General features: G+C 40.6%; 1 protein-coding gene across 1 annotated transcript in view; it reads left to right on the top strand.

Moving 5' to 3' along the window:
- LOC124715517 overlaps positions 1-10778 on the top strand; it is a 74617-nt gene extending 63839 nt beyond the window's left edge. The window contains exon 5 of the mRNA XM_047243103.1: positions 10217-10778. Within this exon, the coding sequence (XP_047099059.1) occupies positions 10217-10378 (162 nt within the window). The 3' untranslated portion in view covers positions 10379-10778. The remainder of the gene's footprint in view (positions 1-10216) is intronic.
- Positions 10779-18159: the final 7381 nt, after the last annotated feature.

Below are 18159 nucleotides of genomic sequence, written 5' to 3'. Positions count from 1 at the left end.
ATTAATATTGCACACCAGTAAGAGTCAGTAAATAAGATAGAATATCATCTGGTTGGGTTCCATTAGGAATTGTTGTGCCCAGTGATTGTGAAATGGTTATAATCAGGGACAAACACAGAAATGCTCAGGAATCCATCTGCATGTTATTGCAGATCTTGATAGATATCAGTTACATCATAGCCATCGTCATTGAGTTTCGTAGTGAGCCATATAGACCCAGAAAGCTTGTATAAGCACATACTGCTAAAATAGCGTTCAACTGTGCATAGCTCAGTTCATTCACTATTAAACACACTGATGGTGACTATACTGTAACTGAAATCTAGCTAGATCTGCAACAAAATTAAGATTGATATGCAACTGATCACTGTGTTCATCCGTGATTATAAGCTACGATGTTCCAAATTTGAGTGTGCATATTGATGACAATTAGAACTGAAACAAACATATTACTGAGTTGTTCAAACCTTTAAGTTCAATAAGCTTTCTGCAGTGTTTTCACTGCAGACCTGGCAGCCATATCTCATGCTCTTGAGCACATCCACACATGCCCTGGTGAGTCATTTCTCCTGTGTACTGACTCCTTGATCAGCCTACAAGCATCAACCAGTGCTACCCTCACCGTCCTTTGGTAGCATCCGTTCAGGAGTCCATCTAAGGCCTGGAACGGTCCCGTCGTTCATTGTTGTTTGTGTGTACCCCAGGACACGTCGGAATCCCAGGCAACAAACTTGCCAACAGGCTGGCCAAATAGGCTACACAGAAACCACTTCTGGAGATGGGCATCTCCGAAACTGACCTGCATTCTTTCTTACACCGCAGGGTTTTTCGGCTTTGGGATACGGAATGGCATAACAGTACGCACAACAAACTGTGTGTCATTAAGGAGACTACGAATGTGTGGAAGTCTTCCATGTGGTCCTCTTGCAGGATATCAGTTGTCCTCTGCTGGCTCCTCATTGGCCATACGTGGCTAATGCATGGTTACCTCCTCCATCGCGAGGACCTACCTTCGTGTAGCGGTGGCTTACAAATGACGGTCGTCCACCTCTTGCTGGACTGTCCACTTTCAGCAGCTCTGCAGCAAACTTCTAACTTTTCCGGCACCCTACCTTCGGTGTTGGGCGACAATGCCTCAACAGCAGCTTTAGTTTTATGTTTTATTTGTGAGAGTGGGTTTTAATTTTTGATCTAAGGTTTAGTGCATGTCCTTTGTCCCTTTGTGTCCTCCACCCTGGTGCTTTTAGGGTGGAGCTTTTAATGTGTTGCGGAGTGACTGGCTTCTCCTTTTTATTCTCATGGTCAGCCAGCTCTCTTGTTTTGATCCCTTCTACGTGTTTCTTGTGTTTCTCTGTGGTTTTCTTGTCCGATTTTGTCCATTTTAGTGTTTGTTGCCCTTCTGTCATTCTTGTGGTTTTCTCCTTTCTTCCAGCCATTTTCTTTCTTTTTTTTTCCCTCTCAATAATTTTACTCCCACCCTTGTGGAATTATTTTAATCGGAACGAGGGACCGATGACCTAGCAGTTTGGTCCCAAATCCCCCCCCTCCCCTCCTTAAACCAACCAACCAGTCAACAACCTTTGCTCTCTGCTTGAATGCTAGTTTTGGAAACAAACCAATCACCATCTAAACATATTTGGCATATTCCCACTTATTAATGCCTTACCGTGTAATTTTGTGGAAAATGACACCATCTTCTAACAAATTCATTGCTGTGGTACCCAATGTGAAGAAAAAGTCAATAATTTTGTGTTGTATCTCGTGCCTAATAAAGTATGGGGGTAATTCCAAAAGTAAGGTCTCCTATTTTGTTATAAGTACAGAACTCTGTGTGGCAGTTGGTCACAGTGTTATGAACAGTGCTTCACGTGCTGTATGCAAGCATCTGCACACCACGCTGAGGCACTCCGTCTTGGCTTGGCAGTCATTGAGAATGGAGCTCCCTTTGGATGTTACTGCCAAGTGCGAATTGCACGCAGTTATTTGATTTTTGAAGGCAAAGGGCACTGCGCCTATTGAAATCCATTGCCAATTGACGGAAGTGTATGGTGAGTCATGCGTGGATGTCAAAAATGTTCGTAAGTGGTGTAGAGAGTTTGCAGCTGGTCGGACCGAAAGTCACGACGAACAAAGGAGCGGGAGACTGTCAATTTCTGAGGAGACAGTGTTGAAGGTTGGGCAAAACATGCGTGAAGATTGGCGGATCACCCTGAATGATGTCTGCACGTTGGTTCGTGAGGTTTCCTGAAGCACCGCTCACAGAATTTTAATGGAAACATTGAACTACCGGAAGGTGTGCGCAAGATGGGTGCCACGCATGCTGACTGAATCAGACTTCTGCCTTCTTTGACTAATTCAGTTTGAGTGAAATAGCTGTGGCCATCCCACACTCTCCCCTTGTTAGTACACAACTGTTAAATGGCCAGCATTTAGCTGTAACCACAGAAATATCATGTATTCAATCTGCAAACTGACTTGTTCTGTACCATTTGGATAAAAGTCATGTTAATGAACTATAGAACACGTAGCTAACTTACTTTTCTTAAAGCGTCTTGAGATTTATAAGGCCAGATGTTACATGGTTGTAGCTGTATATCATTCACCTCAAGCCAACAAGTACTCTCTTTTAGAACCTGCCATGGCTTTTATTTTGTAACTTCCTCTGCGCAGTAAAAATATTTACTTACGATCCCATTTATTGGGCTATACTGTCACAGCAGTTGCATTATTTGTCTTTTGCTGTTAGCTATCTATTTTGTGTTGAATGTCCTTCATACTACGAGCATTTCTTCTCCAGTTATATAAATAGAATTGCGTATGTTAATACAACAGCATTTATGAAATGTGCCAGCCAACAATTTTAGAATTTGTAGCAGTAAGACCTGTGATAAATTTGTGAGAATTATGTTTACAAGTACAAATCTTACATTCCTGCTTGTAAAATTGCAGTACACAAGTAATGTAGCCTAAGGAATAAAGTGTATTGTTTGGACTACAGAAGGCACACAATATTTTATGCACTATTGAAAACTGAGAAAATAGTAATGGGGTGGAGTCCATACATGCAATAAAAGTATTTGAAGTGGTTTTGATAGCATCAAAACGGACCTCTGTGTGAAGGCTCCTAAGGAAACAAATGTTGCCAGTTTGCACTCATCATTGTCATAAGTGCCCAGCATCTGGTGTGATGGTATGGGTTGCCACTGTATACACCACAGAGTCAGCTCCAGTTCTCAGTAAGTAATACCAACAGCAGCCATTACACTTTTGCAGCTGGTAGCTGTCCTCTATCTTTGAGGTTTTCATGATGTTATATTTCAGCTGGATAACACATGAATGCATGTTGCCTGTTCTGTCCTGACCTACCTTAATTCAGAGGCTGTTTGATGGTTGCTCTGATCAGCACGTTTTTCAGATCTCAGACTCAACGGAAACCCCTAGTAATGGGTTATTGAGAGACTTTCATTTTATTCACCACTTACAGTGGAATAATTTGAGGATTAAATATTCAATAATATTAACAATAATTTTTATGGTGAAGTTTTTCAGCTTAATTCCACTGCTTTTAGAAATATAGTAAAACCCCCTTTTCACACTTCTCAGCAGTGTGGCCTAGAAAAGTAAAATGCAGGAAAGTGTAAAATACAGGAAAGCATAGGAAACACTAGTGAAAATGAATAAATTACTCTTACTTTCATTCTCTTTATAGTGTACAAAATATGAAATTAAAACAATTTAAATTTGCCTTTTTAAAATACCAGAAATAATTAATGGTTTTTGTTTCTTTCTAACAGCAGTTAGCTTTAATTTTCTCTCCACGGTGTACAAAGCATCAATCACAAAGGCAGTGGCCAAGTGCTGACACACAAAACCACATGCGCGGTTTTCTCTCTTCATTCTGATCGTGTCCGACAGTGTAAATAAAATGTGGCAACAAAAGACTTTTGTGAAATCACATTAAAAAGATATTTATGTTCTAATGAGAGACTTATTATTGATAATCATTATAAAATTATGGTAAACAAAACTTCAAATTTAGTCTTTGTTAAAATATTAAAGTTGGCAGTCTTCATAAAAAGAGAAAAATAGGCATGAAATCTAGAGTTTATTCCCAACAAGGAGGTGACTCAGCTCAGGGAGTTGTCCTGCTTGAGAAAGAGTTCAGAAATTGTCTGTATGTTATGAAGCATCTTGAGGAGAAATGTTTACGTCTGACATCAGATTGAACCAACCGAAGACTGTGTGCCTAGTAGTAATTAGTGCATTTCAAGTCAAAGTAACAGTGATCCGTGAAAGCCCATTATAGAGATGGCCATCTTCAAAAGTGGTGTTTATTTGTGTAAATGGCTGTGAAATGCAAAGCACTGAGCGGAAGGAAGGTTGCTGTTAAGACTCATTATCATCAGATCATGTTATCATTACGGTAGTGACTTAGCAGCGTTTCCAACCCTTCCAAACAGGTTGCTGTGACCCAACACACCAACAATGAACATCTTGCTTAGTGTGCTAATGCTATGTTACATGATCAGTAACTTTGCGTATAATCTGCGTTTTCTGCTTTGTTCTAAGGCTGACTTTGAGCAGGATTATGATGTTTGTTTTGCAGAAATCTGTATAAAAATCGATGTTAAAGGTCATGATAACATCAGAGAAGACATAAAATGCAGCTCCCTTGATGTCGGGTATGCAGGCCGCTCCTCCTCCCTACTACCCCCGGGAGTCCGCTTCCGTCAACTGCTCCATTCTCTTTCCTTCCGCTTTCCTAAAACCTTCTTGACAACTTGGGGTACAGCACCGCCTTGGCTCCGTCCCCGGATCGACTTGCTCAGAGACCTATGTCAATTTCCCAAGGATGGTACCCCTACACTTGTTTACTGTCTGGCATTTGCTGCTCTATGTGCACAAATGACGGAAGCCACATTTATTTACACCGATGGCTCGAAAACATCGTTAGGTGTAGGGAGTGCCTATATTGTTGGCGACACCCCAAATCACTTTCGGCTTCCCGACCAGTGTTCGGTTTATACTGCGGAGCTTTACGCTATTCTCCAGGCTGTCCACTACATCCGCCGCCATCAGCGGATACAGTACGTAATCTGCTCAGATTCTCTCAGCTCTCTCCTAAGTCTCCAAGCTCTTTACCCTGTGCACCCTCTGGTCCACCGGATTCAGGACTGTCTGCGCTTGCTCCACCTGGGGGGCGTCTCAGTGGCGTTCCTCTGGCTCCCAGGACACGCTGGTATCTGTGGAAATGAGGCGGCCGATATAGCGGCCAAGGCAGCAGTCTCTCTTCCTCGGCCAGCTATTCAGTCTCTTCCGTTTACCGATCTACGGAGCGGTTTATGTCGCCAAGTTGCTCATTTATGGCATGCGCATTGGTCAACACTTCCCCATAATAAATTGCGGGAAGTGAAAGCCCTTCCTTGCGCATGGACCTCTTCCTCCCGATCGCGTCGTCGGGAGGAGGTAATTTTAGCTAGACTCCGGATAGGGCACTGTCTTTTTAGTCATCGACATCTTTTAAGCGGTGATCCTCCCCCACTCTGTCCCCACTGCTCTCAGCCGTGGACGGTCAGACACCTTTTAATTGAATGCCCCTATTTTAATCCGTTACGCTCCCGTCTACAGCTATCGCCTGATCTGTCGTCGATTTTAGCAGATGACACGCGCTCAGCTGACCGCGTTCTACAGTTTATTAGTGACAGTGAAATGACGTCAGTCATTTGAAGCCTTTTTTTTGGGGGACAACCAACCCCTTTCTATAGTGGATTTTTAAGCATTCCTTCTGCCTTTTGTTTCTCAAATTTTATGACTTTGTTCCCATTGCTGCTGATTTTAAATTTCGTTTTTTTCCTTTTTTTCTACGTCACGGGCTGGGCGCTAATGACCATAGAAGTTTTGCGCCCTAAAACCACAAACAAACAAAAAAATAAAATGCAGCAAATGTAGTAACATGGAATCACTATTGATGGGAAATCATTGTATTGAGAGAATAGGTCCTCTGTTGGGACTGACAAAAATGAACATAAAAAGCAGGAATGTAAAAACTTGGTTTTACTGTATTTTTAAAAACTACCGTAATGTCGATAAATTTTATGTTAGAAGATTCTGCTATCTTGTAAAATGGGTATTTGAGTCACCAGTCACACTTGTTAACTTTTAAAATATTATATGGCAGTGACTGAGCAGATATTAGAAGTTTATTAAAGAGCTTTAAGCTTGTTATTTTACATGAGTTTACAGTCTCTCTGAGTCTGGCTCCAAATACCGAACTCCATTTTGCCTCGGTTATTGTGAGAGTGAATGTCTCTCTGATGTTGAACTCATTTAAATTCCTTTTGACATAAAGCAATACTGTGTAGATGTATAGATTAACAATGGTGAATATTGTGAGCTTGATAAAGAGGGCCCTGGCATGCCATCACTTGCCAGTCATTTGCATAGAGTTGAAGGAGCGCGGGATGACAGACCTGTACCTCTCATCCAAACTCCTTTTTGCTCAGTGCCAAGGTGGGTTAGAACCATTGTTGTTGCCAGAAATGGCAGTCTTGTGTACTAAATTTCACCCCAGATCACCTACACCATCTATTCCTGTATTTTTCCTGCTATATTGTATAATGTTGTTGTTGCGGTCTTTAATCCAGAGACTGGTTTTTTGCAGCTTTCCCTGCTACTCTATCCTGTGCAAGCTTCTTCATATCCAAGTACCTACTGCAACCTATATCCTTGTGTACCTGCTTAGTGTATTCATCCCTTGGTCTCCCTCTGATTCTTGCCCTCCACACTGCCCTCTAATATTAAATTGGTGATCCCTTGATGCCTCAGAACATGTCCTACCAACTAATCCCATCTTCTAGTCAAGTTGTGCCCCAAATTCCTCTTCTCCCCAATTCTGTTCAGTACCTCATTAGTTACGTGATCTACCCATCTAATCTCTAGCATTCATCTGTAGCACACATTTGGAAAACTTCTATTCTCTTCTTGTCTAAACTATTTATCGTCCATGTTTCACTTCCGTACACAGCTACACTCCATACAAATACTTTCTGAAAAGACTTCCTGACACTTAAATCTATACCCAATGTTAACAAACTTCTCTTCTTCAGAAACACTTTCCTTGCATTTTATATCCTCTCTACTTCGACCATCATCAGTTGTTTTGCTCCCCAAATAGCAAAACTCATCTACTAATTTGTCTCATTTCTTAATCTTATTCCCTCAGCATCATCTGATTTAGTTCAACTACATTCCATTATCCTTGTTTTGCTTTTGTTGATGTTCATCTTATATCCACCTTTCAAGACACTGACCATTCCGTTAAACTGCTCTTCCAGGTCCTTTGTAAGTCTGTCAGAGACAGCAATGTCATCTGCATACCTCAGTGTTTTTATTTCTTCTCCATGGGTTTTAATTCCTACTCCAAATTTTTCTTCCGTTTCCTTTGCTGCTTGCTCAGTATACAGGGTGAGTCACCTAACATTACCGCTGGATATATTTCGTAAACCACATCAACTGACGAATCGATTCCACAGACTGAACGTGAGGAGAGGGGCTAGTCTAATTGGTTAATACAAACCATAAAAAAATGCATGGAAGTATGTTTTTTACAACAAACCTACGTTTTTTAAATGGAACCCCGTTAGTTTTGTTAGCACATCTGAACATATAAACAAATACGTAATCAGTGCCGTTTGTTGCATTGTAAAATGCTAATTACATCCGGAGATATTGTAACCTAAAGTTCACACTTGAGTACCACTCCTCCGCTGTTTGATCGTGTGTATCGGAGAGCACTGAATTACGTAAGGATCCAAAGGGAACAGTGATGGACCTTAGGTACAGAAGAGACTGGAACAGCACATTACGTCCACATGCTAACACCTTTTTATTGGTCTTTTTCACTGACGCACATGTACATTACCATGAGGGATGAGGTACACGTACACACGTGGTTTCCGTTTTCAATTACTGAGTGGAATAGAGTGTGTCCCGACATGTCAGGCCAGTAGATGTTCAATGTGGTGGCCATCATTTTCTGCACACAATTGCAATCTCTGGCGTAATGGATTTCGTACATGCCGCAGTACATCTGGTGTAATGTCGCCGCAGGCTGCCACAATACGTTGTTTCATATCCTCTGGGGTTGTAGACACATCACGGTACACATTCTCCTTTAACGTACCCCGCAGAAAGAAGTCCAGAGGTGTAAGATCAGGAGAATGGGCTGACCAATTTATGCATCCTCCACGTCATATGAAACACCCGTTGAACATCCTGTCAAGGGTCAGCCTAGTGTTAATTGCGGAATCTGCAGGTGCACCATCATGCTGATACCACATACGTCGACGCGTTTCCAGTGGGACATTTTCGAGCAACGTTGGCAGATCATTCTGTAGAAATGTGATGTATGTTGCCGCTGTTTGGGCCCCTGCAATGAAGTGAGGACCAATGAGGTGGTCGCCAATGATTCCACACCATACATTTACAGTCCACGGTCGCTGTCGCTCTACCTGTCTGAGCCAGCGAGGATTGTCCACGGACCAGTAATGCATGTTCCGTAGATTCACTGCCCCGTGGTTTGTGAAACCCGCTTCATCGGTAAACAGGTAGAACTGCAACGCATTCTGTGTTAATGCCCATTGACAGAATTGCACTCAATGATTAAAGTCATCACCATGTAATTGCTGATGTAGCGACACATGAGACAGGTGAAAGCGGTGACGATGCAGTATGCGCATGACACTACTTTGACTCAGTCCACCGGCTCTCGCAATGTCCCGTGTACTCGTGTGTGGGTTCATGGCAACAGCAGCTAACACACCTACTGCACCCGCTTCTCCTGTGACGGGCCTGTTACGGACCTGTTTGCGTGCTACGACGATACCTGTTGCATACAGTTGGCGGTAGATGTTTTGCAATGTGCGGCATGTTGGATTCTCTCTGTCCAGGTACCGTTCTGCATACACCCTGCAGGCTTCAGTTGCATTTTGTCGACACTTGCTAGAGATGAGTATCATCTCTGCCTTTTCAGAGTTCGAATACACCATGGTCACAGTTCCTACAACACTACACTATCACAGGCGTCCGGTAACATGGTGTACTATAGTTGGTCTGTGTGCGGAGACTAATGCAGAATAACAATAGCAGCAAGCTCTACATGCGGACACTGCGACAGCTAGACCAAACCACAACAGTGCACCACAGCCACACTCGTAAACACGGTCGTCATCGTAAACATGTCCCTGCAGATGCTGCTCGCTGACAGTGGCCCGTGTTTGTTACAACACGCAACTGAACGTCGGAGGTTTCAAGCGTCAACTTTAGTTTACAATATCTCTGGGCGTAATCAACATTTTACAATGCAACAAACGGCACTGATTACGTATTTGTTTATATGTTCAGATGTGCTAACAAAACTAACGTGGTTCCATTAAAAAAAAGTAGGTTTGTGTTACACATACTTCCGTGCATTTTTGTATGGTTTGTATTAAACAATTACACTAGCCCCTCTCCTCACGTTCGGTCTGTGGAATCGGTTAGTCAGTATTTGATGTGGTTTACGAAATATATCCAGCAGTAACGTTAGGTGACTCACCCTGTATAGATTGAATAACATCAGGGATAGGCTCCAACCCTGTCTCACTCCCTTCTCAACCACTGCTTCCCTTTCGTGCCCCTCAACTCTTATAACTGCTATCTGGTTTCTGTACAAATACAATAAGTAATATTTTGTTATTTGCTGTCATTCTCACTGTTGCAATTTTAATGGGCCGGTAGTGCACATGTAAGTTGGACAAATCAACTGGTTGAAAAATTGCATTATATTCAAAGTTGCCAATGTGACCAAACTCGGCAACAGGCATTGTGTGACTTTGTTGTCTCACATTCTGGTAGCTGACTTGCCACTTCTTTCAGTTTCTGCTATGAGCACTTATTTATACACTAAAGTAAATAGTTCAGAAGTCATTGTGACACAAGTAGCTTTAATCTTTCAATGTGTAGAAGCAAAAGTGTAATATGTGATGTGTAAAACCTATTTGGAAGTCAACTCTTACGGGTATGTCAGTATTCATCAGCAGCAGTGTAGGCATTTGTTGTTATTAGATGGTTCACTTTCTAATTTAATTATGGGCATTGAAACATCTGACTTCCTATTTTGAAATGCTTTTTTGTTTTAAAAATTTTACTTTAAAATTTGTGTTATTTTATGTTTCAGAAATTTGCTCTCGCAAGAGATCCTTTCTCAAACAACAACTGGAAAGTGAAGAACACTAAGGGAGTTCTCCGTTGCCCTGGCAATGCACTGGATCAGAGTACATTAGTAATACCCACACTTGACAGTGCAGCTTCTGACATAGCATTACTAGAGCCATCTTGAACATATTGCTGGTCTGAGTGGAACATTCGTTATTACTGTTGAGTGTTATAGCTCAAATTTGATCTACCTGATTAAACAGAGTAACTCTGTCATTAGAGTTAAGTTCTGTACTTGGACAGGAGACCGAATGGTGGGTGTGAATACATGTGCTTATATGTTTCAGTGTATTAATAACTAATTTATGAAGCATAAAGAAGATAATACTCCCAGAGTTGGGTTTTCATTTATCACTCACACTAAATTATTTTTCTATAATAAAAAAGGAATGGTTGTACTACTTTAAGTAGCCTGTGTGTGAAAAAATTGTAGAATATGTAAATTAAAAACTAATATTGTATTCCTTGTAAATGAAGCTACATATCCAAACCACATTGGATAATAAACACTGAGTGACTGGTGATGTTTTATCAGTAACTGTTATAACCTAATCACAATTGTAATACACCTGCAATAACAAAACCTCTGGTGATAAGAGTTTTCAGTTTCCTTCTGCCACTCATCATGACATTATTTCCCTCCCATTTCCACACTTCTGTGAATCTACACCATCCAAGCGCAAAGTTTATGCATCTATTTCTGCTCCTTTCTCAAAACACTTACCAAGTGGGGTGATGCAGAGGTTTGTACACTTGACTCTCATACAGGAGGATGACAACTGGAATCCCTATCCAGCCCTCCAGATTGAGGTTTTCCGCGATTTCCCTAAAACACTCTATGCAAATACTGGGATGATTCATTTGGGGGAAACACACATCTGATTTCCCTCCCGCAACCTTTTGTTGTCTGAGCATCTGCTACATCTCTTATGACTATGCTATCAATGGGACATTGAATGCTAATCTTCCTTCTTTTGCAAAATACTTTTACTGTGCAGTAACAATATACATATTATCTCTAAAATTGATAAAATTGCAGTGGAAGAGCTGTAACCACTCCCAGTACCATCTGAGGAGGAAGCTTTCCAAACTACTGACTTCCTACGCCCACCAGATAAGACTATTGCCCACCAAAGAGCCCGTCACTTTCGTCCAACCTGTCCATCAGTGCCACATAGCTGATATACTCCATTAGTTGCACATCCTTTAAAAACACTACTCCCAAATACTCTGCAGATTCCTCAACCTGTCTTCCAAAAACATGACTTTGGAAGTAAAAGGCCTTCCAAAATGTCTCACCTTTAATCCCAAACATAGATCCAACTGCACTAGACTTGTCAAAGAGCTAATTACATTCCAGGTAAGCATTTTTTCGCCACCCAGCCTACTGACAACAGCGAGATTGCCGACCTCTTATCTGGTCAATCAGTTTGAATGGAAATGTTCAAGATTGTAGTATTTGAATCCTATATAGGGATTGTGCAATATCATGACATTATTGCTGCACCCATTTCTTACTGTTGCTTGTGGCTTCTAAAAATATGTGTTGTTTCATTACTCATTTAAATAATTGGTACAGGTCTAATGCTAGGCTTGTAAGATCATTACTTAATATAGTGATGGAAAGCCCATGATGGGAAAAGTTAACAATAATTAGAAAATGTAACTTCTTTCCTACAGACAAATGATGTATGGCACATGCAACAGATTACAGTATACCTTTTTTTCCAGTGTAAGTGCATAGACTATCCCACGTACAGACAGCTGAACACATACATCCACACCAACAGCAATTCAACTTGGTGGTAATGATGATATAGCAACTTTGGAATGATAGTGGAAAAAGTTGATATGTATGAGGGTGCTTTGAAAAGTTCTCGGAATCACCACAATAGGTCAGAGTGCAACAAGTTGTTCATGTGGTATTCATTGGACCATTGCCTGTAAACACATGCCCCGTCAGCGTCCTTGGAAGAGAGCTGTGGTGGTGGCATGGCTCTGTTGTTCCCACGTAGTGATTTGTGAAGATGGAAAACATCGAGATTTGCGCACTTGTAAAGAAAGGTATGAAAGCAAAGGACATTGATGCCGATTCCCAGAATACACTGAGGGACTCTGCTACTTCATACTCAACTGTTGCCAAGTGGACAAATGAATTTAAATTTGGTTGGGAGAACTTATTTATTTCATTAACAGTACAGAGTAACCCACCGCCTTGAAATGTAAGGTGGGTCGGATGCTTATGAATCTAATAGCAAAGACTTCTCATTGTTACATTCTTATTGGTATTCAGTTGTTAATGCTTTTTTTAAAATAATATAAAGAATATAATATATAGAGATTTCTCTGAGGTTACATCGAATTGAATGCTTAACAATTGTTAAAATGGTTCCATATAATTTGTTACTACCTAGTTGATGAGAATATAATTTATATAATGCAAATGTCAAAGAAGGGAAAAAAAAAGTAACACAATGATCGTGGTTAAGAATAATTTATAGTATATAGAGGGAAGTGATATGCTGTATTTGGACGAGTAATACAGTATAAGTAGCATGTTGGTTGATAATGGCCTATTTCTACCTATTTCAGAGGAGAAGGTCTCGGTACAACCTCGAGGTATTCTCATCTGAAATGGTTTGTGCTAATTTATATTTACACAGATTATGAAGATTAAATGCTGATTGAGCACTTCATACATGGAATACATGAATTTTAGCTTCACATAATAAATACACTTATATTTGTAACTTGTTAGTTGAAATAGAATATAGTTCATTGCTACTTGATGATGATGATGTTTGGTTTGTGGGGCGCTCAACTGCGTGGTTATCAGCGCCCGTACAATTACCCAATCTTTGCTCAGTCCAATGTCGCCACTTTCCTGGATGATGATGAAATGATGAAGACAACACAAACACCCAGTCATCTCGAGGCAGGTGAAAATCCCTGACCCCGCCGGGAATCGAACCCGGGACCCCGTGCTCGGGAAGCGAGAACGCTACCGCGAGACCACGAGTGGCGGACATTCATTGCTACTTGAATGCATTATTCCTTAAACAACTTAATACATTTCTGATATATAAAATTCATTGATTACAGCTTTGAATAGAGAAGAGAATATACCTCTGTCTGCACGCAATAAGATGAGCAATACATTACTGCTTGTGTGCAGTATACTTTAAACACTATGCAGGATGTCATTGGGGAGGAGGAGCCTCGGAATAAAAGTTCTTTGAGCCTTCTCCTCCCAAGCAACATTACCTTATTACTAGTCTTAGTATGTGGTGCTGCTGTTTGTTTTATGATTGTGACCGTGTTGTGGCATGCAGTGTCATGCGTTGTTGGTTTAGGTCCCTTACATGTTGATCCCTTCTGAGTCATGAGAGCTTAGATGATGATCCGTGAAGTGGTCGGCCAAGATGTATCACTACTCCAGAAATCATTGCAAAAGTGTACAAAATGGTCATGGAGGATTGCTGATTGAAAGTGTGTGAAATTGCTCACACTTGCCACATGTCATCTGAAAGGGTATATCACATTTTAACTGAAGAATTAGACATGAAAAAATTATCTGCAAGATGGGTGCCACTACTCTTGACACTGGATCAAAAACGTGTGAGAATGTTTAGGAGAAATGAACAAGATTTTTTGTGCCGGTTTGTGACCTCAGGTGAAACTAGGGTGTACCACTATACCCCAGAGGCAAAACAGCAGTGGAAACATGCTGATTCTCTACCACCAAAGAAAGCAAAGACACTTCCTTCAGCTGGAAAGGTCATGGCATCAGTGTTCTGGGATGCGAAGGGGGTCCTGTTTGTAGATAATCTCCCCACTGGGCAAACAATTACTGGAGACTACTATGCTAATCTCCTGGACAAATTGCAACAAAAGGTACACGAAAAATGGCCAGGTTTAGCAAGGAAGAAAGCCATCTTCCATAAAGAAATGCGCACCCGCACATGTGCTGTCGCCATGGCAAAATTACACGAACTAAGGTAGGAATTGTTGCTACGACACCTGCCTTATTCACCTGATATGGCTCTGTCAGAGGAAGATTGACTTCAAACAAAGAACTGATAGCTGGAGTTGACAACTATTTTGCAGGCCTGGAGGAAACTTGGTTTCGACATGGGATCAAGGCACTGGAACATTGTTAGACCAAGTGCATTAATCTACATGGAGACTACATTGAAAAATAAAAAAAAAGTTTCAGTGATGTAAGTACTTTTTTTTCTATTCTGTTGCGAGAGCTTTTCAAACCACCCTCGTAATTTGCTCTAGCTCTTGCTCAAGATCTCTCTAGAATTCTAGAGAGAGTGAGTGATGAACAGTCATGCAAAGAAATACCTTGCAGATCTATTGATTTTGATTTAAAATATTTGTCCCAATTGCAGCTGATCTAGTATGTGAAAAGACTGAAGTGTCTGCATATACACCTCATTCTAATAGAGAAACAGAGAGAATGGGAAATGAATTACAGAATCTAAGTATGAATAAAATAATTAAGGAGTTAAATGATTTACAGTTGTCATATAAAAGATACGAGAAAGTTAACATAATATATTGAAAGTAGTTTGCGGTACTATTGACATAGCTACAAATGAATTTGTATGTTGCAGCAGGTGTATAAGAATGCGTGGTGATCAAAAACCTGATTAGGAGAAATATTTGAACTCTAATGAAGACATTGTGCGTAAAGGAAGTTTGGAAATTATGGTTAATAGTGGTTATTCTGAGACTTATATTGATTTTAAGCATTGCTATAACAGCTGTATGTACTTGAACGAGTGTTCTGCTTAACAGTTAAGTTATGAATACATTGTATGTAAGCTACAGGGTCTATACGACTCGGGAAAAACCCTGGGAATTTTTTAGAATTCCAGGAATTTTTCATTGATTTACTTTTCAGTTAATTTTTTGTTATTTTGACTGGTAAGGATCGATACTCTAACAATGTCTATTTCTGTATCCCGCTACTGCAGAATGATACTGCAGCAACAAAACATGAACGAGAGAATAAAACTTAAATTTCGAAGGAAGTGTGCCACATAAATACACACAGAGCTCGTACAAGTGTCTGCCAACAGCAAAGTGTGTGAAAGGCTTTAGGAAGACTATGCAATGCTCCTTAACAACAAATTATCTTCGATGAGCGTGACATCACAACTGTCTACATTAGATACATTTAAGCAGTTACGAGGAGGCTCATGCGCATGCGCAGTTGAGTCGCGTATGAGTAGTACCTTCTCCCGCTTCTGGCTACAGAAATGTCACTGTTGACTGTGTAAGCTGCAAATCGGGTATCTGAACCAGGCGGCAATTTCATACTCTTGAGGAAAAAAACCTTGTTTCACAAAGCGTCTAGCATCTACCGCTCGTTGGTCTATTGATGATTTAGATGATTTTGAAACTCATTCCTATTGGTTTTTGAACACAATTCCAAGTTGATTTCTGAATGAATTATAAGTTGATATTTGAATGCATGCATAGTGTACGTGATGTCTCTGCCAGGGGAATCCATCTAGAAATAATCTTTCCTGCAGACAAAAGGGGACGGGGCTATACGAGCTTAGCGGAATGAAGCCGAATGGGTTAATGCCAACTGCTGTTTGCTCACGTGATTGATCAGCGTTTTTATAATGACTAGCGAAGTCCATAGATTCAGGCTACCAGAGTGGAAATAAACGACTAACAGTAATAACAGGTAAGAAAGATTACGTATTATCTTCTTGGTGCATGCAAGAAAATGAAATTTTGACAGAAAATTTTTGGCCAGATCGATACCTAGAAAGGGAAAGCAGTACAGTCCCCGGCTAGCAGCCACTTAAGTTCTATTCTGGGAATAGCACGGAAAACGCGTTGTACGAACTCATAATAACGCCTAACCGGAGAATAATCTCTGGATAACTAAATTGGTGACAGTAGAGTTAATTGTAGAATGAGTTTTGTCAGTGGTAGGAACAGTTACACAATTAGTGATGAGAAGATTGATTGATAGAACGAGGAAGGAGAAAAAACGGGGACATCATACAAATTATGGAAGAAAATGGCGATTCCAAATTTATTCAAATATTTCATACTACTACTTTTCGATCTCATGCTTAAGAAACTGGGGTATATGAATGAAATGTGAGACTATTTCCTAACATAAACCTTTTTGCTTGTAGTAGGATGAATAGGCATTTCATATTGGTACTTTGCTAATTATATTCTGTCGTATTATAAAAATGACTATTATTGCCAAAACAGTCTCACGTATTTGGTGTGTGTTACAATTGCTGCAATATTAGAATGGCCTATTTTCTTTTATCTAGTAGACAGTGACAAAATAGACGTAATTAGATCAAGAAACCACGCCACAAATACTATTTGTATTAATAGCTTTTTGAGTATTAGCTAACAATATTTCGATTTTTCGTATAGCAAAACGTTTGATGAATTTTGATGGGGTAATAGATTCTTTCGCAGTAAGGAAAGCACGCCATGTAAAGCTGTAGCAAGATTAGACAGAAAAAAATCCTAGGAGCTAAGGACTGAATAAATGTGTGTTGTTTTGCTTGTGTCGTGTCTGTACTGGTTTTATGTATCCTACATGTAATTTTGTAACACAGAACTGCAAGTTATTAGCTAAAAGGCAATAAAGAGTCCAAATTTTCTGAAGAGTTCTTCCGGTTTCAAATAATCCCATCCAGTATTAATTGCGAGGGTGTTTTATTAAAGAGGGACAGGATGTCAAACTGGCCAACTGGGAGAAGGAGAGGCACCAAATGACGTTTTAATTTCCACTGTCCTGAATATAGTTTGATGGCATCCTTTACAAAATATACACATTTGAGTTCCACAGTGTAAAATACAGTGACGTGCGGTAGAAGAATGCTGTGTGAAGGGGCGCAGCATTGCACTTTGTCACATTTAAGACCAAATAACACTTCTTACATTTCCTCCTGGCAGGTTATATGTTTTATGCATCAGACTGTTCAGAAAGATGTGCGCTACAAAATGAACATATTTTTGAAAAGTCATTTTTTTTAATTTTTGACGTATTATCTCAAACGTTCTAGGGAGGCGGGCAGAAGTGTGGACGGCCACCCTCTAGTATTGCCCTGGTTCGAAATATTGTAGATCCAGGGCTATTGCACAGAGCAGTGCGGAGGGGGGGGGGGGGGTCTCCACGTAATCCATGTTTACATTTAGTGATTTTGCTGTTTCCTCTTTAAACTTTTAACTTCCTACACTTTCGGAGCAACGGGATAGAACGACTAATGCATACACAATGAGATAATTATACAGGATGTTACAAAACAGTACCTACAAACTCTGAGGGCTTGTAGAGGATATTGTGAGGAACACATTGAGTATAGGAACGTGTGTCAGGAAACATCATCCATTGACACTGCAGAGCTTCGAAGATATAGCACTGGCATCTGCCGCTAGGCCACACATTGAGCAGCAAATGTGGCTTTGTAAAATGACAGACCACAGGCAGGATGTCTCACAATGTTTGTTGTCCAGTGATTGAGACTGACTGCCACGATTGCCGTCAAAAGAGAAGACGGAGCTAGCTGCTGCATAGACAGGCTTGTCCCTGTGAATACTTGGCTCTGTTGCCTCAGTGGATGATGGCTTTAGACACAGATTTTGATCTGCAGTTTATTTTTCTCTTGTATACCAAAAGCACTGGAAATTTTGGAGGGTTCTATGAGAAAAATAAACTGTGGACGGAAACCTGCATCGAAAACCATCATCCATTGACACAACAGAGTAAAGTATTCATAGGAGACAAGGCGTGTCTTTACAGCAGGTAGCTCCATCTTCTCCACTGCTGATCATGGCAACCAGTTGCAATCACGGAAAAACATACAACACTGTGAGACATTCCACCTGTGGTCAGTCAGCATACAA

Source organism: Schistocerca piceifrons, chromosome 1 (assembly GCF_021461385.2).
Source record: "Schistocerca piceifrons isolate TAMUIC-IGC-003096 chromosome 1, iqSchPice1.1, whole genome shotgun sequence".
NCBI lineage: Eukaryota > Metazoa > Arthropoda > Insecta > Orthoptera > Acrididae > Schistocerca > Schistocerca piceifrons.
Note: the sequence above shows the minus strand (reverse complement) of the source record. Positions and strands in the feature narration are given on the sequence as shown.